This window comes from Microtus ochrogaster, chromosome 5, assembly GCF_000317375.1.
Source record: "Microtus ochrogaster isolate Prairie Vole_2 chromosome 5, MicOch1.0, whole genome shotgun sequence".
NCBI lineage: Eukaryota > Metazoa > Chordata > Mammalia > Rodentia > Cricetidae > Microtus > Microtus ochrogaster.
The window spans coordinates 23,278,257-23,301,630 of NC_022012.1; the positions used below are offsets into that span (position 1 = coordinate 23,278,257).

The 23,374-nt window shown below is 43.6% G+C and overlaps 1 protein-coding gene across 4 annotated transcripts in view; it reads right to left on the bottom strand.

Annotated features, from left to right (window-relative positions):
* The window catches only part of LOC101998191 (neurotrimin), a 980,868-nt gene that overhangs the window by 114,346 nt on the left and 843,148 nt on the right, over nucleotides 1–23,374 (bottom strand). For all 4 annotated transcript variants that reach the window (XM_005346981.3, XM_026779078.1, XM_013346274.2 and 1 more), the window contains exon 4: nucleotides 10,842–10,967. In XM_005346981.3, coding sequence (XP_005347038.1) covers nucleotides 10,842–10,967 — 126 coding nt within the window. The remainder of the gene's footprint in view (nucleotides 1–10,841; nucleotides 10,968–23,374) is intronic.

The window sequence follows — 23,374 nt, forward strand, 5'->3', positions numbered from 1 at the left end:
AGTGTCCGTGTAATTATTTCAGGTAAAGCCAGCCTTATAGGCAGCGGGGTGCTGGGGACGCAGCCCCGCCACTCCAATTACTACACAGCCCCATCAGTCCTGAGAGTCTGGGCTGTCTGGGTTTGTGGATGGGGAGAACCAGGCTGAGATGGCATAAGACACACACAAACAGACTCGGCTAGAGAAGTGGGATGGGGGGGGGAGGCTGCAGCTACATGTTCAGGGCTATGGCCTTTGCTCAGAGATGCTCAAAGTATTTAAAAGAGTCTGAGGTCCTAGGACAGAGATGGGAACTACCTGGGGATAATGAGCCTGAGCACCACGAACTATCTGGGTACAGCAAGGGGGGGCGGAGGGGGGGAGTAAATTAGCAAGTAGTCAGAAAGACTAACAAATTTGATTTGATTTGAATTTTGCCTTAGTTATATAATTATTCCTAAATTCTACATCCCTGCATTTGGTTCTAAAATAATAGGGATGCCTGTGGATTGAGTCTAGCTATAACAACTAGGTAGTGACAACTCATATCAAGTGAATAACTAACCCACCATACGACACTGACTCTCAACCCTGAGCAGGCTTCATAACTGCCTGGAGAGCATGGAAATACAACGCCTTTGGCTTACCTTCATTGATTCAATAGGTCTGGAATAGGGACAGGGTGTAGCTGGTGTCAGCAGTTGTCCTGGGTCTATTATGAGAACTGGTACCTTAGCCCAATGTCTTTATTCTGGATATGCACTGCCTTGAACTGAATCTAACCAGCATGGGGCTGCCGACCTTGTCGCACTTGTTTGACCTTCATAAGCCTCATTTAGATGAGAAAAGACAATATGCTCTTTTTCAGGGGAGTAGGCTAATAATAAAACCTGTCTCTCGCTGTTGTCATGAAGAGCAGACACCACGCGCAAATGTGCAAATGGTTAGAAGCAAGCCTAGCACATTTTTAAGCATCTGTAAACTGCCAGAGGTTGTTATTGCTGAATGATGGAAAGTCTGTATGTTAAGTAGACTCTAGGAAAAATGTAGTCATTGGAGGTCAAGAAATGATTCAGGATCCCCAACTGGCCCTCCATGACACATGGGAGATGCAATCCAAGATCCCCAGATGATGGCTGAAGCCAAGGACTGCTTTGAATCCTATGTTATATAGATTTCTTCCCTATAGACACATAACTATGACAAAGTTTAATTTACAAATTAAATAAAGGTAAAATAAGAAGCTTAAGTGATAACAAGGTAAAGCTGCTTTAGCTGTATACTGTAACAAAATCGGTAAAACAGCAACCACTTTCTTTTTTTAAAAAAAATATTTATTTATTTATTATGTATACAGTATACAATATTCTGTCTGTGTGTATGTCTGCAGACCAGAAGAGGGCAGCAGACCTCATTACAGATGGTTGTGAGCCACCATGTGGTTGCTGGGAATTGAACTCATGACCTTTGGAAGAGCAGACAATGCTCTTAACCACTGAGCCATCTCTCCAGCCCCAGCAACCACTTTCTTAAAACATCTTACTATCCTGTGCTCAACTCACCCAGCCATGACGTAAGACAATGTATGATAGGATAAATTGATGTGGGGACACAGACGCTCTCAGGTCAAGGTGGCCGTAACTAACCATCTTACCTGGACACAAGAACAGTGACACTACTGTAGTTGATCTTGCCACCAGAGGGCCACTGAGTGACTAACAGAACAGGCAGGTGGTGTCTACATGGCTAGACTCGACAAGGAAAACATTTAAGTCTCAGGCAGAACAAATTTGGATGGCATGAAGCTGTCATACTACTCAGAATGATAGACAATTCTAAACTCATGCTTGTTTATTTCTGGAGATTTCTCATTAATATTTTCAAACCAAAACTAACTTCAAATAACCCAAATCACAGAAAGCAAGGCCATGGGTTAGGGAAGACTACTATACAAAGTCAGCACTGTGTGCATGAAGACCTAAAGCAAAGGGTCTTGTGATTATCAGTACTTAGTAAATCCTAGCCATCAACCCCTAAGCCTCAACTAATCTAATGAGACCCTTCTCATGCCCTATCTCGTGCTGATTGTCATGTGGGTCTGTTCAGAAAGGGTCCTCCTGCCTGTAGGGGCCTCCGTTTGAACTAGACATCTCCTCTTACGGAGCCATGATGATTGGCATCTGCAGGAAAGACGATTCAATCTCCTTGCTTTTGTTTCTTTATTTGTTCCATCAAAAAACAGTTCTGCTTGGTAACAGTCACCAAGCACCAGCATAAATAGCTGAAGACTCGGGAGAGCGTGGGAGAGTGCGCTGTTAACGGTGTCTGAATTCAGCAGACATCTGATTCTACATTTTTTCAAGGGTTTTTCAATAATTGGGTAAAACCACAAACAGTGCCTGTGGTGTGCACTTCTGCCCTTGGTTTCTAGACTGAGGCGTGACTGCATATGTTCTCAAATCGGGCACATTGAACTCATTAATTTCTCCACTAGTCTTTTTATGATTTTCCCCTCTTTGAAGTAGAGAGTTGCACAGATAAGATTGCTTTAAATCAGACCATAAATATTAATCTTACAAAAACCCTTATTGACAGTGGCAAACTTTGCCCTGACTGTGTCTGTCTGGCTGTAAATTTATAGTTAAAAGAATTATGGAGTTAAAGAGTAATCTATAAATGTCTCCTTCCATTTCTTCTTCCCCACCTTGTTTTGCATGCCTATGCTCAAACCCCTTGATGAATGAGTTTCTGGATCACTTTCCTCTACCTGTGAGGTGGTGCCATGGTTTGATAATCATCACGGAATATGAGGCTCTCTATGCATCAGAACCAATACTGCATATTTCACTGGCTTTGAACAAGTCTTCTCTAAATATGCATTCTTTACTTCTCTGACCACTGTCATACCTGTTTCAGTAGTAATTTCCTGCTCCTTATGGAGTAGCCATGTAGGGTATCATGGGCATTTTGAGTAAGGCTTTATGTGTTATTGGAAAGTGACGAAGCGTGAAGGAGAAGTCAAGTCATTACTTTTAAATACTATCCATTTTTGGCAATTGAAAATTCCACTTATTAGAGCTGGAATTTGAATTCCCTCCCCTTCTGTTGTTGGCTAATGAGTCAAAGTACTGAAGAAGGTGATAGCCTAGGACATGGAAGCTAACCATGGGGTACTTATGATATATGTTGGCCAACCACAAGGCATTTATGATACAATGTGTCGGCTAAACACAGGGCATTGATGATATTATATGTTGTGATGGAGACAGGTACTTTACATGGTAGCATGTCCAAGCCATGCTGGCAGTGAATGGTTATCTCTGTTTCCCAGAGGAATAGTCTTAAGATTTGATATTTTGGGTTCAGATCAAGGAAGAGGACAGGCCCTTTTCTTAGTAATCTCTCTAGCTGACTTGGAAATTCTGATATGGTTATCATTTAAAATGATGCAAAGGTGACAGAGATGCAGTGCAGTGGCAGCAGTCCAGCGTGGATGAGTTCTAAGTGCTAACCTTGATAATGGAAAAAAAAGTCCTACAGCCATGGAGATGAGCATACATTTTCAATATTTTGGGCCTATAAGATAGCTCAGTATCTAAGTAGAGTTTGCCACCAAGCTTGAGCACCTGATATGAGACCCACAAAGTCAACAAAGATAACCGACTCCCTATAGTTGTCCTTTGAGATCTATGCATGTTCAATATCTCTCTCTCTCTCTCTCTCTCTCTCTCTCTCTCTCTCTCTCTCTCTCTCTCATTCACAAACACATATACAATAATGTAATGATAAAAGAATTGAAATGGTGTCTTTCTCTTTTGTTACTGAGATTTGATTTTGTTTTCAATTATATCAAAAAGAGGTTTATTTTTATTTTTGCTTTTCTTTGAGACATAGTTTCACACATATCCCTAGCTAGGTCAGAACTCACTATGTCACCCAGGCTTGCCTCAACATTGTGGTGATCTTCCTGCTTCTGCCTCGCATGTTGCTGGGATTGCAGGCATGTATATCCATGTCAAATTGTATTGTCAGCACCGTATACTCCCTCACTCCACTATCTCCTGCAGGGCCACTGGCACAGGCATTGAAGATGAAACAAAATAACACAAGTAAGTCAGGACTGCTCTTGGGCTCCATGGCCTCTTAGATAACTAAGAACGTCAGTCCTTTTTGGGTGCCCTGAGAAAAACCATCATGGAAAAGGGTGAAACTCCTTAAGGATCCCTAAGAAAGGGGTGTGCTCTGACTCAGGAGTGTTGCTAGAGGCCTTCAAACTGGTATCTTGGTCTTGAAGCAAGAATAGGACCCTTCACTGAAAGGTTGGCCGAAGGAGAGACGGTAAGGGTCACTGAGAGGACTTCCTGTATGCGCCTGCTGGCCTGCGTCGTTGGTTTGATGCTGCTGTGTAAACTGACTGGGAGGGGCTGTGGCATGAAAACTCAATGTGTCCGTTCCAAGAAACAGGAATTAATGGAAGAAAGTGGTACAACTTCAGGCATGGTGGCCAGCGCCCAGCACGGCACACTCAGTGAGAAGTGGCAACTTTCTCCAGCTGGATCTGCCCTCCTTCTTTCACCGAAATGAATTCATGGTGTATAGTCAAAGCTTCAGAGAATGAGAAGATACTCCAGACAGTGTCTCCATACAAATCTAAAGAGCCCACCGCAGAATGCACAAGGCACAGTGTACATGGACTAGATGCCCAGGGCACTCCCATATCCACTTTTGGAACAAAGTCACAGATAAAGTCTCCTACTTCTCATCACTTTCCTAGATCTTGGCTCTGGAGGAGAAGACAGGCAGAAGGCTGGAAGCTCTCCGCAGATTCCCCCAGGCAGAGAGCTGGCCTGGCATGTAGCAAGAAGACTAAACCCAAGTTCTCCGCATCTCTCGCCATCCTTCGTTCTCAGAGACTTGGGTAGCCTTATGGTTTTTCAGTACAGCCATGCCCAGAAAGCTAATCACTAAATATCCCCTTTTGGTCACTACAAGAAAGATTTATAGGGTATGTTGATTAATAACAAGGCAACTCAACCAAAAAGAGCTTCCAAGAGTAGCCCAGAAGCAGGGTATAGAGTCATGGCACCCCATCTCTCTCAGGCTGGGTGGGTGCCATGTCCGAGTAAGGTGATGCCTTCCGCTGCCTCCTTCAGCTCCTCTCTGCTGGGAGCTTTTCTGTCTGCCATCCTAACGATCGCCATGCCACACCGGTCCTGATGCTGATGCTGACAGGCTGCTCATTAGTGCCATGGTGCTGCAGTCAGCCGGTGCATGCCAGAGTTCCACTCCTGACACTTTTTCACAGAGCTGTCACAGAGTCATAGAGCCTGCCAGCTCCGCTTGAACTCAAGCTGTGATACCCCCAGTGCCAATTAGTGTGTCAGTGTCCTGCCTGGCTGGGGAGGAGGCCTTGTCAGTGCTGACACCAGGAGAGCCAGTGGTCTAGAAAGGGGAGAGGGTGGGAGCCTCAGGATACTGGCAAAAATAAGAACCCACACTAAGGGTCACTTTGCTCTCGTGGGCTTGTTGACTTTTGAAATTTTTCGGAAATAAAGACTACCAATCGCCCACTAGGTTTCCTCGAGCCCCGGGAAGGAAGATCTGACTGCAGGGAAAGGCTGTTGACTCGGAAACAGAGCCATGTAGAGGTATTGACTATATGTTGGAATAAGAGTATTTCTTTGACCTGAGCAAGTGGGAGCTCACTGATTCTGGACTGATCGTGGGGGAACCTTCATGAGACCCTAGGCCCTCTGAATGTGGGTGACACTTGTGTGGCTTGGACAGTTTTTGGGGCCACTAGCAGTGGAACCCAGTATTTATCCCTAGTGCATGAACTGCCTTTTTGGAGACCATTCCCTATGGAGTGATACCTTGTTCTTGCACAGCCTAGATATACAGGGGAGAGCCTTGGTCCTGTCTCAAGTCACGTGACAGACTTTGTTGACTCGCTATGGGAGGTCTCACCCTCTCTGAGGAGTGGATGGAGGTGGGGTGGGAAGAAGGTTAGAGGCGGGGGACAGGAGGGAGAGGGAACTGGGTATGTAAAATAAGGTTGTTGTAAAAATAAGAAAAAGGAATAATTAAAAATATGTTCGGCCTTCCTTCAAAAAAAAAAAAAGGATTTCTTTGTTTTGCTCAATGGACACACTTCTACTTTCATTCACCCTAATATCTTTACACAATCCTGACAGGAAAGTTGACTTGCCTGCCAACTTCTGTTTACCCACCAAGAAGGAAGAAATGGGCACTGGGAAAGGTAGGCAGGAGGAATGGATTTAATAATAATTTTCTTTTACCCACTAATGAACTGCTGTTGTTTTTCTCAATCAGAGAGGACAAGCACATATTCTACTGTCCTCCTTTGTACTTTAGGAAACTGTACTTAGGAGCCACATATGGGAATGGTGAATGCAGTAGGCGGTGGAAGGCTCAGGTTGTCCCAGAAGGGCAAGATGAAGACTATATTCCCAAAACACAGTCTCAGCAGAGTGACGGGCACCAAGGGCCTGAGTACATCAGAAATCCCACCATCAAAGCCGCTGTGAGCCTTCTCCACTTCTGTGAAAGTGAACATGAAGAGGGGCCTCTCCTTTCAGCCAAAGTTGGACCTCTCACCAGAGCTAGTTCCGTGGAGGGGCTTCAGGAAAGCGCTGGAGAACCTGGGAAAGTAGAGAAAATGTCCTGGAGCTTCAACAGGGATTCCATCTGGGGAAGACGGCAGATCCCCACTGTAAACACCCCAGTGAAGAAGAACCCTCAAGAGTAAGCCTGGAGCATAGCATTGGGGAGAAGAGGCACGCCCCTTTGGAGCAATGGCAAATACCAGTGCTGTGCTGTGCAGCAAGCTAACACTGGGCGGTATCTAGGCCCCAGGGAGTGTGCATCAGTGAAGAATGAAAAAAAGAAATGAGACACAGACCCTGTCTCAAAGAACTTTTGAAACGGGGATGTCACAAATGAACCGGATATGGGGCATCTCTGCTCCATAAACTTCCTCAATGCCTCTTCTTTTTTCTTAGGGTGGGCTGTTCTTTGGGCATCTTAGATGAGGATGGAACTAACTACCCAAGAGTTTTAGTGAAAGAAAGGGGGTAAAAGCAGGTGCCCATGAACTGTCAGCCGCCCAGTGGTTTTCGGTTCCAAAGGAGTGAAACGCCCACAGATTCCTGATTGGAATTTGACAGTGTAGGAATCCCAGCTGTTTCTCTAACCCTCTGACACCTCAATGGGATCTGATGCCAGAACTGTGAGAACACATTTTGGTGAAGAACGCAGCCGACTTCAGATATTTTCAGGATAAACTGAAAGACAGAGTCAGAAAAAACTCAAGGATGAGACAGTTTGAAAGCACATTCTTTCAGGCCTAGGTAAAGATGAAGGACAAACACAGGCTCCTGAGCAGGAAGTAGCCTTGGAGGAGATACTGGTTTCCCTGATGCTGCGTGTGCACAGACTGACCCTTCTGAGGACTTGGGCTTAGCCCTTCATGAAGCTAGCTGCAGCTCTTTCTTGGAAGGACCTGAAATGGGAACATTTTCTCCTGAAAAGATCAGGGCTCATGCAAGTGCAGACAGTAAGTACACATCCCCAAAACGTGTGCAGAGTAAGGACAGACACCCAGAAAACTGTGCACTTTCTCCTTGAACTCTAGGAGTGGTGGTTACTAGCAGGAGCTAGAAAAGGCCTAGGAAAACTACTTTGCACAAAAAAAAAAATGGCTATGCCAGAAAAGCAGCTTGGGAGGCCCTATATTCCTCTCCATCCTGACTGGGCATCTGGCATTTCCTCTACCTGATAAATGGCCTGGACAGGCCTCTTGACCCTTTTATCCACCAGACATCCACTCCTATACCAACGTTCAGAAGCCTTCCTGAAAGAACAGTACACATGTCTGCATTCCCTTTCTGCACAGAAGATGGTCGTGGCTGGAAACAGTCGGCCTAAAGAGGCGATGAGATTATTGTGAGTTTTCCTAGATGACCTCTGATAAACAAAACTAGGCATTTTCAAAACTGCCCCAAGCCAACAGATCAGTCTAGAGAGAGAAAAGACAATGAAGTCATCAGATTGCCCCAACTGCCTGGATCAGCTATTCTTTGGGGAGAGTTTCATGTCTATGTAAGAATGATTTGGCTGAGACATGATCCGTCTTCACCACTGGGACAAAAGATGACAACTGCTCACTGTCTTTGGAGACTCAGCAAAGGGGCACATCATTCTCTCCAGAGCTCTAGGCCTGTCCTAGTTCATTTGGAAGAAGCACTTTCTTGGAAACATTTAGTGGGTACAGATGAAGGCCTGACTGCTAAGGGTCTCTAGCTTCAGCTCCGATTTGGCAGCGGCTCAGTGACATCTCTGATCTCCAAAGAATCATCTCCGGGAACACTGGTCCCCAGTGAGTCTCAAGGTGATTAGCCACAGCTTGGCATATCTCATCAGTCTGAAAGTGGGACGGCTAATCTAGGCCCCAGATCTGGACAAAGCCGTTCATCTAAATTACTCTAATCTGCAGGTAGATTCTGATCAGCCTGCTCCTCTCCCCTTGATCCATCTTCTGTTTCCATAGCAGCTAAAACCTCAGGAAAGTGGCAGCATCCGGCCCTGGCTCATGTGAAAATCTCCTAGGAAAGTGAATTGACTTCATGGCCACAAAAGGAGGAACAAAGGACCCCCAAAATACAGCAGAACCAGCATCGAATGAAAGGGAAGGAAAAAGGGATTGGTGCAGAGAAAGAGAGAAGGGAGAGATTAAATGAAATCAAGTCAAAGATATTTAAAAGATAGTTAGAAAAATGGAAGGATCAAAAAATATAGTGGAGACGCAGGCAAAAAAAGGATTGGACAACAGAAGGTATCTGGAGGAAAAGGCTGGAAAACATCAATACAATGACAAAGAGCTGGCTGGCCAGGAACAGGACGAGAAGGAGCAGCAAACTAGAGAGTCTCTTGGAATAGGTGAAGGAAGTCTACTCCAGTGATAAATGTTCTGCAGTCTCGAAGACAGACTGGCCTAGTATCTAATAGCACTGGGGACTCAGTGACATTAAGCTGTGATAAATGGGATGAGTAGAGTTGAAAAGCTGTGCATCTTTCCTCCTTTACAAGTGTCCCAGGTCCATTTTCCATCACTAATGATCTCATGCAGGGCTGAGGTCTCCTCCCAGACTTAAGCCGGGCCACACAGAAGGTCATTTCAAAAGGAGAGCCTGGCCAAAATGCAAACGTTCTACCTCACGCCTTTCTTCACAGGGATAACATTAGGAAGGATAACCACACAGCTCCTCCAGAGCTCAGGACAAATACAACCGAACATGTCACAACTCTGAGACCATCTGTCAGGGTGCATTGCTACGGTCTGGGAGGAAATTCCATATTTGAAGCTGTTATAGTCCAATAATGTTTTTTTTAAATGTGATTATGTAGGCACTACCACCTTTATGAATGGGGGCCTTAGATTCTGGTGAAGAACATGCTGGAAACAGGCAGTCTTTAGTTATTGGGGCCTTCTGGGATATACTCGTGAAAACAGATAATCTGCCTGGCCCAGTGGTTTTGTTCTTTCTGGGGACAATCTCTAACCAACAATGAACTGCTGTGTTGATGGAGAAGGTCAGCCCCATGATCTTAGTATAAGACAACATAGAAGGGACATTGTACTTCAAACATCCTCCACAGACATCTGAAATGTTTCCGTGAACCACACCATAGCTCATCATCTCCTTCCATCCAAACTTGCTTCCTTCCCTGTTTCTCTACAGAAGCTGATCTCAAGAACACCCCTGATCACTTTCCTTCACATCACTCTCTTCAGAGTCTGCTGTGGGGTCACACAGCCTGTAGCAAGTAGAAAACCTCCACAGGGGTGCATTTGGGATCCTTAACCTTGCTCTACCTAGCAATATACATGCCTTCATTAGTTCACACGTATGCATAAATCCGTATATAGTTACATACATCAGCCAGTGATCAGCAACAGATCTGAAGGCCACTATCAATGCCTTTGCTCATGTGTTACTGTTTCTTAATAAACTTTTTATCATTAGCCAATGTATACTACTCAGTTTTCTCAACCTTAACCAGTACATGTTACATGGTCATATGAGTTCACAATAGCATAAATTTGTCAGTTTGGGTTTAGGGCTAATTCCCCCAGTTCTTAGAACAGCCTGGGTAATTGCATTTCCTAAAATATTTGGGAATGAATGAAGCAATATTCTGTCCATTGATAATAAATAAAAGCCACCTTAATGATAAGTGACATCTTGTCAGATCCTAGAGGTTTAAAGCACAAGCCACTGTTTGGTCCTCGGAACATCTGAACATTTTGGCAACATCAATTTTGTAACTCAGCCACATATTATATGATACTTGTTATCTAGGAAACATTCAAGAAAAACAACAGCTAAACCACAAAAACAGCTAATGACCAGATTTTTGGCAATGCTGAAAAAGCAGAGACTAGGGAAATTCCTTGCTAGGAATATGGCATTTAGAGCTCTCATCTGTCATTACGTGTTTGCATTTCCTATCTTTTCAGATAGCAGCTGGGCCATGTCACCAACACAGCACTGCCATCATCACTCTCCATGGGACAAGTGCACACAGAATATCTTCACCACTTTTTCCCCCAAAACTCGTACGAAATTGATCTCCACAAGATTGCAAACAGATAATCAGGTACACCTTCTGAGACTGTCACAGCTATGGCCACTGTGCACAGAACACTCATAACTGCAGAGTCACGAGCTGAATCCGGAATACCAGAATCTCAGAGCCCATTGGATCCAGGAGCCAGTACCACAACCTCCCATCCGTGTCAAGCAAGACTCCTATTATTTAACATGAGCTGCTCCTCTTACCTTTGGGAGAAATATGTCTCCAGGTTACTGTAGGCTCCGGTCTACCTGTGGCTATGCACGTGAGGCTAATGTTGTTTCCTTCATTAATGGAGATATCTGAAGAAATCTCTACAATTTTGGGAGATACTGTGGAGACAAAACAGGTAGAAGGAACATAAAAATCCAGCTCTGTTCATTGTCTTAAGATAGACACTGACAGAAAAGCCCAAAGATTGAAACAGATGGACTACGCTTGTAAAAGATGAAAAATTAGAAGAATTACCTTAAACATGGAAAATAAAAATATCTTACCTCGAAATTAGCTTCCAAATTAAACACGAATACAAAGTCCAGAGGGAAATGAACTCCACGGCAATGCTGCAGTAACTCTCCCAATTCTACCTTCTTACACCACCCCACCACAAACACACCTCCAACACAAGCCCATGAGTCATTCTCATTGAATTCAGAGGTGGCTTTATGTAATGCAGTTCCTAACATAGCACATATATACATAAATAGCATGGATTCTCCCTGTTGCCTACATGACATAACAAGGTTCTCTAGGCCACCATACAAGGACAGTCAGAGTTCAAGGATCAAATAACCTCTCCCAGCCATCCCTAGTGGTCCCCCCATCCACCCATCCTTGCTTTGTCCCCAACACACCCATGCCCTTCCTGGTCCTCATAAGAAGAGCTATGTCTTTCCTTATATCCTATGTAAATAACCCTTTAAGACCCAGGTCTTTGTTATTTCCTTCACCGTCTACCTGTCCCCCTTAACAACACAAAATCAGTTCTGCTTCTTCACCCATGTTTCCAAAACATACTAGACACAGATGCTTGGGCATTCATATCTGTGAGCTATGCTTACTCCCCGACTGGATGAGTGTTCCCCCCTTGCATTTCAATATAAGGTCTTAAAGAAGATCCCTTTTCATTGTTTAATTTTATGTTTTCATGCATACAGTATCTTTCATACAGTAAGAAAAACTGATCATTTTTAGACTTAAATCCACATTGTATTTCATGTAAAGAGACGTGTGTGTGTGTGTGTGTGTGTGTGTGTGTGTGTGTGTCCATTCCTGCACATTAAGATAGAAATAAAGAGTAAGCAATACAGAGAAAGCAGTGGGATGGGAGGCTCATTGTTCCACAACCTAGGATATTTAAGATCTAACACTGTAATTCGCAGTTGATCATTAAAAGTCAGAGTGTACCTGTTGGGGATAGAAAGACAATTGATACACTAGTGACTAAGCATCTGCTTTGCTGACGACCTGACATGTAAATTCCTAAAGTCTCTTAGTTCTACAGTTCTAGAGAACCCCTGCAGATGTAAAAACTCTGATTATTTTACTCACATTATCTTAACTGTAGCGTTTTCTTCTGGCGAACTCTTGGCCCTACACATCTGCCTGGTCCCTCCCTGCCCCACCCAGTTTGGGCATTCACACAGTCTTGCTAGCTTCTTGGAACACAGGCTGCCTGCAGAGTGTCTATGCTGGCCTTGCAGACATTGCTTAAATGGTGCAGGTAAGTTATTTATTGATCTGTAAAGCACTCCAGGATTCTCTGCAAGGGATTATGTCACACCAACGCCAGGCAATAAAATAAAAAAATGATGGACTTTGCGAGCACAGGGTGATTTAGGGGTTGTAGTTGGAAGTGTACGTAAAGTACATTTTAAGTGGAAATCAGCCTGCGTAATGAATTATTCTTGCTTTGGAAGGCTGACTGGGAGTTCATTTTCCTGGCTTCCTACATGATAGCTAAGCTGCTAATCATACACTAGAGAACAATGGACAGTCCCCAACTGGCATGGACGGTGGAGTGGGCCGGAGCTGTCAGCACAGTAAGTATATTAAATGAGACAATCACACCTCATGCTTGGAAGAATCCTCAAGAAACGTCGCCTCCCCCACCCCTATCATTTGCATGTGGAAACTATCCAACTCATGACAGAAACGTTGGAGAAATGCTTGCCACCTCTCCTAGCCAGCTTAACAGCAGATCCTGAAAGAGGAACACTGCCCTGGATGGAGCCAAAGGAGAAGCCATGCTTGGTATGGGACCCAGGAGACTACAGGCACAACCACAGTGGTGAGAGCTAAATCAACGAGTGCAGATGTTCTGGGATGGAAAGTATCATTTTCTAGGCGGCAACTCATAGCACACTGTCGGCTTTAAGATTAAATTAGAGGCTCAGAGCACACCCTTGACATGAGGACTTGAGTTCTATCCTTGGCACCTCCCTGAAAAAATTAAATTGAGCTGGCAAGGAAACACTGTGATTTTTGCTAATTCCTGCTCATAAGAAAGACTTGGGCAAGTAAGAGATAGGTTTTCTGTATTTCATAGTTTCCATGGATACTTTCTATACCTTACTTCCCTTAATGCAGGCTGTCAGAAACATACCAGGATTGCTTTGCTTGCTTGTATTTATTCATTCACCCATTCATTTATTCTCTTGTCAATATTCACGAGTCACTTTCCATATGCCAGCATCGTGCTAAGCACTTAGAACATAAAGTCCTTGTCCCTAAGGGTACTGCAATATAACAATAGAAAACAGACAGGAATCCAACCTTTAATGTATTGTGACACAGAGGGACTCATCAAATGCTATGGGAGCATGGAGGTTAGATGCCTAAACTTGACTGTAGGTGGGTGCTGCATGACTCTTTTGGGACATGGGACAACTGTGTTAAATTTTAGGGGCTGAGTAAAAGTTTATCAAGTCTGGGTTGAAGAGGAGGAGAAGTTTGTTAAGCAAAATGGGTGGCATAAGAAAAGCACCATTAATGAGAACTTTTGTGCCCATGTATAATCAACCATTATTGGAAGAGAGTTTTCTTTAGCAGCTGGGCCAAAAGGCACAGAGTGCTTGTGAAAATAAACTCTATACACAATTGCATATTAGGTATTTCATGGCATGCAGCAATATACCAATCTGGTTAGCTCTCCAAGTGCTTTCAATTTGTTCAGGAGAAACAATGCATTAAAAACGTTCTATTGAATTGGAGGACAAAGCAAAAGGGACCCAAAAATTATGTGTGATTGTGAAAAGAGGGGTGTAGGTGATAAGTGCTGTGAGCTAGAAGGAGGGATGATCATGGTGAATGGGGGTGCCAGAGGTGAGTTTATCCACATTAGCATCTGCTTTGGAAAGCAACAAACAAGAAAGCATCATGTAGTGAGACCCAAGTGGGGCTGTAGTACAGGGACCGGAAGTACACTGGCATGGATGGGGTTGCAAAAATTATCTATGAGGTACTCCAATAGGCAACATCTACCAGCCGAAGGCAGTGTCCCACAGGACTGCAGATCCTGGATCTCCCAGGTCACCTTCCTCGTCTGCAAAGGGGATCTGGCATTTGTGAGGTTCTTCAGGGGACTTAAGAAACAACTTCTGAAATGACAGGAGAACAGTTCCTGGAAACATGAGGTTTTCAATAAATGAGTTTTATGCTGCACATGGTTGGCAACTTGTGTGCAGTATCAACACAAAACTGACATTCAATAAATTCCCTAAGAATCAATGAAAACGGGATACAAGATCAATGAGGTACCGGGGAACCAGATTGCTCACCAGCCTGGAGGGTCCTGGGTTGTTAACCTCAATTGGCTACGACAAGTATTAGATTAAAAATAAAAAAGAATACCATAATTTTAAAATTTTATTTTAGGAAGAAGAATCTGTTAACCACGTGTCAGAATGAAGCTGGGAGAAATTGGAATTAGAGAAATCTATCTACATGAATAATATCCAAAGCCTGGATTGAACTGTTAGCTCCGCAAAGAGAAGGAAAGGAGAGGATTGGAGACAGTGCCAAGGAGCACACATGGGAACTAATGATGGCCTGAAAGGGGAGTGGGTCTCAGAGAAGCAATTTGCTTTATGGAGAACTTAAGTTAGACTCATTCTAATTTAAACATGATGATGGGAAAGATGCTGGGGACAACTGGGGGACAACCAGGCAGATACTTGATGACTGAAGGCACATGAGGTCTGAATCTAAAATATATCAATTATATAAACAGAAAGTCTAAGATACTTAGGATATATTTAGGAAGAAAGATAGAAATCAGGTGAACCATATTCTGATGATAAAATTCTACATTTAATACATTTTTATTGAGGTTTCATCTGGCTACTAAAGAAATCTAATTCAAATATGTAAATAATTAAATAAGGTAATTATTAAAACAATATTCCGAGGAACTTTCTTATTCCTGGTGTAGCTTACAGTGCCCAGGTGTTGAGTTTTAATAATTATGTCATTAATAAATAGCAATTTGCTCTTTTTAGCACACAGAAGATATCCTATTAAATCCAAATTAGGATGCTTTATTAAGCACTGTGCAGTCCTGTGGGGCTGAGAATGCACATAAAGGCTTCGACCAGGTACTTCCTAGAACTCATGCAGATCTATGCCTCCCAGATGGCTTCCATCGCTGCCAGAGGCACTTCCCTCTGCTCATGAGCGAAGGTCTAGGATGTCCAAAATCACTCAGGACAGTGTCTAGGGCAGGGATTTCTTGGTTGCTGTGTCCTAGGGACTTCTGACTTCACAGTGTTAAAAGATCAAATCCTAGGTACTGGCAACCTTTTGGCTTTCAGACCTCACAGAGAGACTCAGGCCACGATAACAGCCTGAAGCAAAATGTCCCATGTTGATGGGGAAACTATTAAAGATGCAGCGACTGCATGCCAGGCAAATCCTACCGCAAAGCTGTTTTGCTTAGGAATAGGTCAGGCTGTGTGGCAAGATATGGGACTATCTTTTCCCCAATCCGGACTAAAACAGGGTCAGCCAAGAGCATAAAGAAAATGTTCTTATCCTAGAAGTCCCTTTGTGAAATGCATCCCACTTCTCTCCTAGCCTCACCCCAGATACCCTCCTGTCTGTTGCCTCCACTAGTCCCCAAACACCTCAAACTCTTCCTGATCTAAAGGTCCCTCAAGAGTTCCCAGTTCTCTTCACATAGCTTGTCTGTCCTTGCCTTTCCATCCTGGCCTCTCAAAGATGTCTTCCATGGCCATCATTTCTCAGATCGAGTCTTCATACTGGGTTAACTGTTCCATAATCATTGTCTCTTCACTTACTTTGTGGTGCCAGAGAACTGAGTTGACTGCCTTCAGCATGATAGGCGATCATTCGACCACAGAGCTGCACTCTCAGACTGGTCTCTTCTAAAGGTTCTCTTGGTCACTGAACTGTTCAGTACATGCCTTCATGTCCAGCACACTTCATGTTCATGTTTCACAGATGTGTTATGAATGAATGGGTGTTTTTGCAAGGCTGAACAGATATGTGAACAACTGAACGTCCCTGAATATCCTCAAGATCTATGTGGCACACACACCAATGATGATAGTATTCAGCTTTCAAATGTACAAATATCTCCCTCTATATAGATCACTGACATAATATCTCTCTCTCTCTCTCTCTCTCTCTCTCTTACACACACACACACACACATACACACACACAGACACACACACACACACACAAATTTTCCTTAGCAATTAACCCAGTGAATCGGTATTATTTCTAAAGTAACTCATCATGACAACTTTGAAGTGTTTCCTATGACACAAGACTTCTACCATTGATATCAATAAACCCCAGGCTAATGGTAACTCCTTATTCATCTGGTGATGAGCTGAGAACGTTGATGTTCCATAGGAGTGGGGACCTAGGAAGTTATTCAAGGACGCGAAACTGAAAATTGCAGTGAGATGTGTGAGTTTTAGTAAGAGATTTTATTACTAAAAAAGTCGTTGGAATTGCAAGTACATATATAAAAACCATACATAAAAAAGAAATGTGACACCCATGTTTTGTGCACATTGCCTGCTTGGGAAACCCTGTTGTGTATTAGACAATTTGCAGGGAATGAGTTCACTGATAATATTTTAAGAATCATATGAGGAATTTCCATTATTATTATTCACAGATGAAGGGAGAATTAGAGGGACTGTAGCCATTTGTTCAAGGGCAAATTGCCAATCAGGGATAAAACAAAACGTATCAGTAAGTTATGGGTGACGCCCACTGTCTGCTCTTCTCAGAGACCAGTCTTGTAGGTTCCAACCCTGAACTCCTTAGGTTTTGCTAAAAATATCTACCCCACATCACCATCCACCCAACTTCTTAATCATGGAACCATGGGCAAGGGTTATTCCTCTCATCTGAACACTTCCATCATTTGCTCCATCCCATTCCTTCTTTTGTAGCTCCATGGCAACACTGGTGTACCCATCAGGAACTTAGATGCAGGAGACTTTCAATATTATGTGTACAGTGTAATTCTCTACCACAGAGAGGATGGGAGGATCCACCAGTGTGTTTTTGTTCTAACTTCCCACCTCTGCATGCATAGTGGAATCTCGTGCTTATTCCCTCCTGAGCCCATCTTGCTCTCCTTCCTCTCATTCATTTTCCTTCATTTTGAACTGAACCAGAGATATGGTCCTGGGGACACTTCTGAAGAAGCCACTGTGGCTGCAGGCACACAGGTCCATTGGACTGCATCTACCTGGTGACAGAGAAGTCATCAATAAGTCTGCCCGTCTTAAGTTGACGACTAATAGAAGTTCTTATTAGGTCTACTGTGATTGATTAGGTTCGCCATTCTCTTGCTCTGTTACCTACCTGTTCTGTATGTTTTCCCCTTCCTTCTTTCTTCCTTTGAAGTATCTACATGCTCCGGTGTACGTTTATAGAACTGTGGGGCCTGTGGTATTATTTAAATAGAGTAACTCTAAGATTTGTATCAGAAGACCAAGCATTAAGTTTAGATCTTCAAATTGCTAGTGATATAAATGTACCTAAATCATTTCACTAGCTGATTGCATTAATTATATTAGTATCTTTCTTAACCCATGCTTTATGGGTTGGAGAAAAATATGGAAATATCACATTTTAATACAAGATAGTATTCAAATATGACTCAGTAGTATTAATAGTACTCATGTATCTCTGGAGGCCAATATGAAGAGAAATGCACACTTCTGCACAAGGGAATTTTCTTGATTTAAAGGACAAGGTGAAATGGTTACCATGCCTGCGCTCCTGTTGGCAGAGGCTGTCCAGCACTCCAGAGGTAACAATGGCCCCTTGGGTAACAGCAGCTTCAGGCTGAGAACTCAATCCCAGCCTCAGACAGGCACAGGCTTCCTCTCTTGCTGGCAAAGAACTGAGCAAAACTGGATGTTCCCAATCCCAGATGAGTCTGAAAATGTGAGATCTCTAATGACAACCTGGGCGAGGGGGATTGTCTTTCATCAGAACACGTATGTCATTTGTAACATCTCATTCTTCCTCTCTCAGCTTCTCCACATGAAACCCAGGAAAACCCATGAAGCCCTGGGAGGAACTCCAGTGATTTATTCAGGATTAGTCATAAACCAGTGGTTCTGAAGTCTGCAATGTGGGCCTTTCAGGATCAAGTGCAATGTGGAAGGAAGTTGTTAGGAGCTCTGCTCTCGGACACAGTTTAATCATTCCTGATGAAGACATAGAAGAACACAGTAAACATTCATCACACCATGCTTCCCTGCTTCAGGATATGTTTGTGCAAATGGGATTCCACAGCCCCTACCTATAACCGTAAGTGCTCCGTTATAGTGGGCACCAATGACGAAGCTGGTAAAAAAGTGTCTCCTCATCCATTGTTTTATGTAAGAACATCGGAGAAGGATGCTAATCATGACCCAGCCTGCCACCCAGACATGACTGGCTGGGTTCCAGTTTCTAGAACAGTGTTACAGAGTTGGGACTGAGTGGCTTGCTTGCCTTACACCACCATCCTGATATGGACCAGCTCCTAAGTCACCAGTTCATCAAAGGACAGACAGATGGAGTGGGAAACCTGGGTTACGGAGCAACAGAAACAAATTCAAGAGGCCCTGGAGAGCATCTGGCCGGCTGTTCAGCCCAGCTGCTTCTTTGGAGATTCTCCTGGCTATGCCTCAGGCAGTTCCCTTCACTGTGCTGGGAAAAGGACTGGAGCTACCCACGTAAGCTGCTAAGCCAAGTCCATCATGATGTAGGCAGCCAGACACATGAAGCCTCTAATCAGGTATCTCTGAAAAACCAGAGCCAAGTTTCCACAGCCAGAAAGTCTCCAAAATTAAAATCTGCCTAACCTGAAGAGGGAATCAATTAACCTGATTCACTACGCAGTTTTACAAGGAAGAGGAAAAAAAATAAAAAACAACAACAGGAAAAATGTGTGTGTGTTTGTTTGTGTGTTTATTATTACTCATGGAAGAAAGATATTATTTGCTGATCACCTAATAAGGACTATATTCTTGCCATGCATTTCCCATTTAATTCAGAACACTCAAGCCTTAAAGACCTAATGAAATTCCACTGAAAGAGAAAGGAAGTGGTGAATGTCAGAGTCCAGCTCTTCCTACAGGATTTGGAGGATCAAAGTGAATGTGTAGGGATAATTGAAAAGCACTTAGTGGGCTGCTAAACACTCTACAAATGAATGCTATTGTGAGTGAGATAGTATGGAGTCCAATCAATTAGTGGTCAACAGCTTAGCTATTTGCTATACAAACCAACCCTGAATTGCTGACTAGGCCTTCCTTATCCTGCCCAGCTACATCTTCTGAGCAATCCAATGCATTCTCAGCATCCAGAACAGACATGGGGACAGGCAACAATGCTTCTGATATCCCAGCTTCTAAATTCCCCTGGAGTTCTCCACAGCCACAGTCCTGCTGCAGCCTCTGAAACCTCACCACAGGGCCCATTCAATCTTTTTCTTGGATCTCTTGGCATCTTGCTGGAGTCCATTTCTCAAAAGCAAGAAGGCATATGTAATTACTGAGATGAAGTTGACCAATTCAGGCAGGCCACACAGTGATAATGGTCACTTTTATCCCAGACACAGCTTGCTCTTTTATTTGTTTCATTTTCTGTTTCTCTTTGTTTTGTTTTGTTTTGTTTTCAGAGACAGGTTTTCTCAGTGTAGCTTTGGAGCCTGTCCTCCAGCTTACTTTGTAGATGAGGCTGGTCTCGAACTCACAGAGATTCACCTGCTTCTACCTCCTGAGTGCTGGGATTAAAGGCGTGCACCACCACACCCGATCCCAGACACATCTTTGTAGGAGTTTCCTATACACGCTTTAAATGACTAGCCTAGGACTTATGAAAAGATCCCGTTAGGCATCGAGAACTCTGCAAATTCAGCCTTGGTGGCTCCAGTCCCCCGCTATGGGGCAGAGGTGCAGAAATGTTGTTCCTTAGAATGCAGTTCCTGCTAGTCACTTTCTTTTCCAAACTCAGGAAGAAATAAACATGCACTTGCTTCTGTTGAGAAACTCACCTCAAGCAAAGAGCTATCTCTTAACTACACTTGTTTGCGCTAGCACCCCTCCCCAGGATAAATCTGTGTTTCTGTATGTTGATGTAAGTGATGTGAACGCATCTATGAGGATGCCTGCATAGGCTAGCACACTCTCATGGCCACAGTTCCCTCCACTCATTCTTTTCCCGCTCTTAAAAACGTGCCTAAGTGCTGAGCATTGCTCTCTCTCTCTCTCACACTACCCTGTTCAGGTCACACGGAGGCCAACCAAGTGAAAATGGAGGCCACGTCCCCAGGTGGTCCCTTCTCAGCACTGAAGAAGTCTGTGTCTGTGCTGTCGATCAGCTGCCTGCCACCTATACACCTCCACGCTCAGCTGCCTTTCTGGTGTCATTTGCACTTTAATTCCTAATTGCCTAACAGCGCTGGTAGTTAGGCACTCAACAATGGCGATAAATCTGCGAGCAGTGGGAATTATGTTGCCTGCACTAGGAAGGTCCCCATGAATGCCTGGCTGGCTGTACCCCTGGCTGCAGGAGGATGCGAATGGTTTCAAGAACATTCCTCTTTCCCTTGTATCTACTACCTGCAAGGTCAAGTTAGACAGAGACGAGACTGCCTTGGGGAGAGTTCCTGCTTTCCTCCAGCAGCACAGTAGTGATAATGTTTGTGCCAGAATGAAAACTCAAGTTGTCATCAGGCTCCTGTGCCAGTGATCTCTGGGACCATCTTAGGCAAGTAAAGACACAGCTTACTACGTGACCTTGACTCTCAAGGTTCCCACTGCAGTCCCGGGTTACTTGGCAACTGGTTTTAAACTGATTTTGTGTTCTCAGTCCTTATTGGCACTAAATCCTTCATAAAGGTTATGGTTGAAGCCTCTCCCCCTTAGCATGAGTGGTAAAGAGGCTGGCCTGTTTGTGTTGAGCTACAAGTTCTCAGAGAGAGTCATAGCTCTGAGAATCCCCTGCGAAATGTCACAGTGCTGGAGCAGGAGAGGGAGGTGCAGCCTGGGAAAGAAAAAGTTTCAACATGACTTCTTGTTAATACAAAGCTTGTCAAACACATCACCTAGAAATACTGAATGTCTTTATTAGATTCTTTTATCTCCCTCCGAGATTGGAAGGACGCACCAGTTGCTTCTCGGTGGCGATGTCATCATCCAGAAACTAATTAAAGGCTACGCAGGAAGCTGGGGCACTCACACTCTGGAGAACAAAATGCATTAGCAAGCAGAGTAAAAAAAAATTACAAGTGAACTTTATATCGAAAAGGGCAAGTTGGGAATTTGACAATAACTCTTCTTTCTCCCTCACCAGCTCACAGCAGGTGAAAGTGGGCACATCAGGCTGTCAGTGAATCTTGATGCAAGGCCATCTGCTCCTTAGCATCTCAGGAAAGGATTTCTCCTATCTGGGTACCAAGGGATGAGGACCAAATGACCACTTGCTATGGGAAATGCAATCAGGTAGGTTTCAGCTCAGACTCTGCCCCTGAGATTGAGACATGCAAAGATGTGTATGTCTGAACGACATTTATTTACCTGTGCAGATTGAAGCAACTGATCAGTCAGTTCAAAGTTTGTAGGAGTACAGGGAAGGCAGACTGAAGAAGATGATGCACTTCATGCCAACAAAAACCCACAATCTGTGCCCTTGTTGTCTTTAATTATGGAACAGGCTTCCCCTGTGTATCCTGTGAACATTGTCATTCTACTGCTTTATGGTCACCAAAGGTCTCTCCAGGTGCCATGGCCTTCCCCTTTTGCATTTTTCTGCTCACGCTTTATGGTCTTTCATGTCTCACTATTCAGAGTCCAGACACTGAAACATAATAAGCTGTCTTTGTCACTCAAGGACCATCACCCCTCCCCACTGATCCCATGGCTACCATAGACCATGATGCTTGGGACATTCCCTGATTCATACATTGGTTTGTGAAGTATCTTCTGTCTGACTGGCTCTGTGTTATTAGCTACGATTTCTGAGATGTTGTTCATATTTTGAACACACCTTGTCTTCCACTGGTCTTTTAATAATTATTGACTGGATGACTGACAGTGAATCGTGGAATAAAAGCAAAAGCCTGAATGCTTGCTGTTCACTCAGAGCAAAGCTTAAAGCCTTGCTTTGACACAGCAGGGCCACCTCTGCTTGGCCTACTTTCCCTTCTACTTTTGTCTCAGATGATTCTTGACCAAGGAAGACATATGAGCTAACAAGCATTGAGGGTCATCTAGAGAAATGGGGATCCAGAGAACCAGGGTAGCCAAGAGCTCAGTAATGTTTTGGCATCAATTAGCTTGAGTCCAATCCTGGATACCAGTCCACTGTTAACTTATCTGCCATCTGATACAGACACAACATAAACATCAACACAATTTTTGTAGTAGTAAAATATATATCATCTATGTATCACCTTAAATGTTTTTAAATCTGAAGTCCAATAACAGTAAATACATTTACAAAACCATGTGCAGGGCTTTCCTAGAGATTTAATGTGTTCACATGTATAAAGAGCTCAGAACAATACTGAACTCAATAATGTGTGCTCAATAAAGCCAATGCATTTACAGTGTCCCAAATAGAATTCTGGATTCTTCCTCTCCCTACTCCAAAACCTCTCCCTCTCCTCGCGTGCCCCTTCTTAATTAATCACACAGTTGCCAACCTAATCTCTCTGAACAAAGAAACAGGAGTTGCCCTTAATTTCCCTCATTCCCTCGCTTTCCTTGTCCAACTATTAAATCTTGTTCACTTTATTTCAAAAAATAACCCTTACCCTCCCTAAATCTCATTCTCTTCTCTCTTGAGATAATTTTCAGCCCTCCGCTTATCCAAGTCTGCTTTATGCTGTTATTATTATTTTTTTTTTGGTTTCCTTCTCCCATTTTACACAGACGCACCATTCTCTTCACTACAGAGAGATTTTAGAACCGCTGAACCAGGGCTTCTCAACCTGCAGGTCATCACGACCCCTTTAGGGTCACAGATCTGAGATCCTGCATAGCAGATATTTTCATTAGTATTCCTAATAGTAGCAAAATTACAGTTATAAAGATAACAATGAAATAATTTTATGGTTGGGGGGGTCACTACATCATGAGGATTTGTATTAAAAGGTTGCAGCATTTAGGGAGGTTGAATACCACTGAATTCTAGACCAATTCTCTCTCTCTCTCTCTCTCTCTCTCTCTCTCTCTCTCTCTCTCTCTCTCTC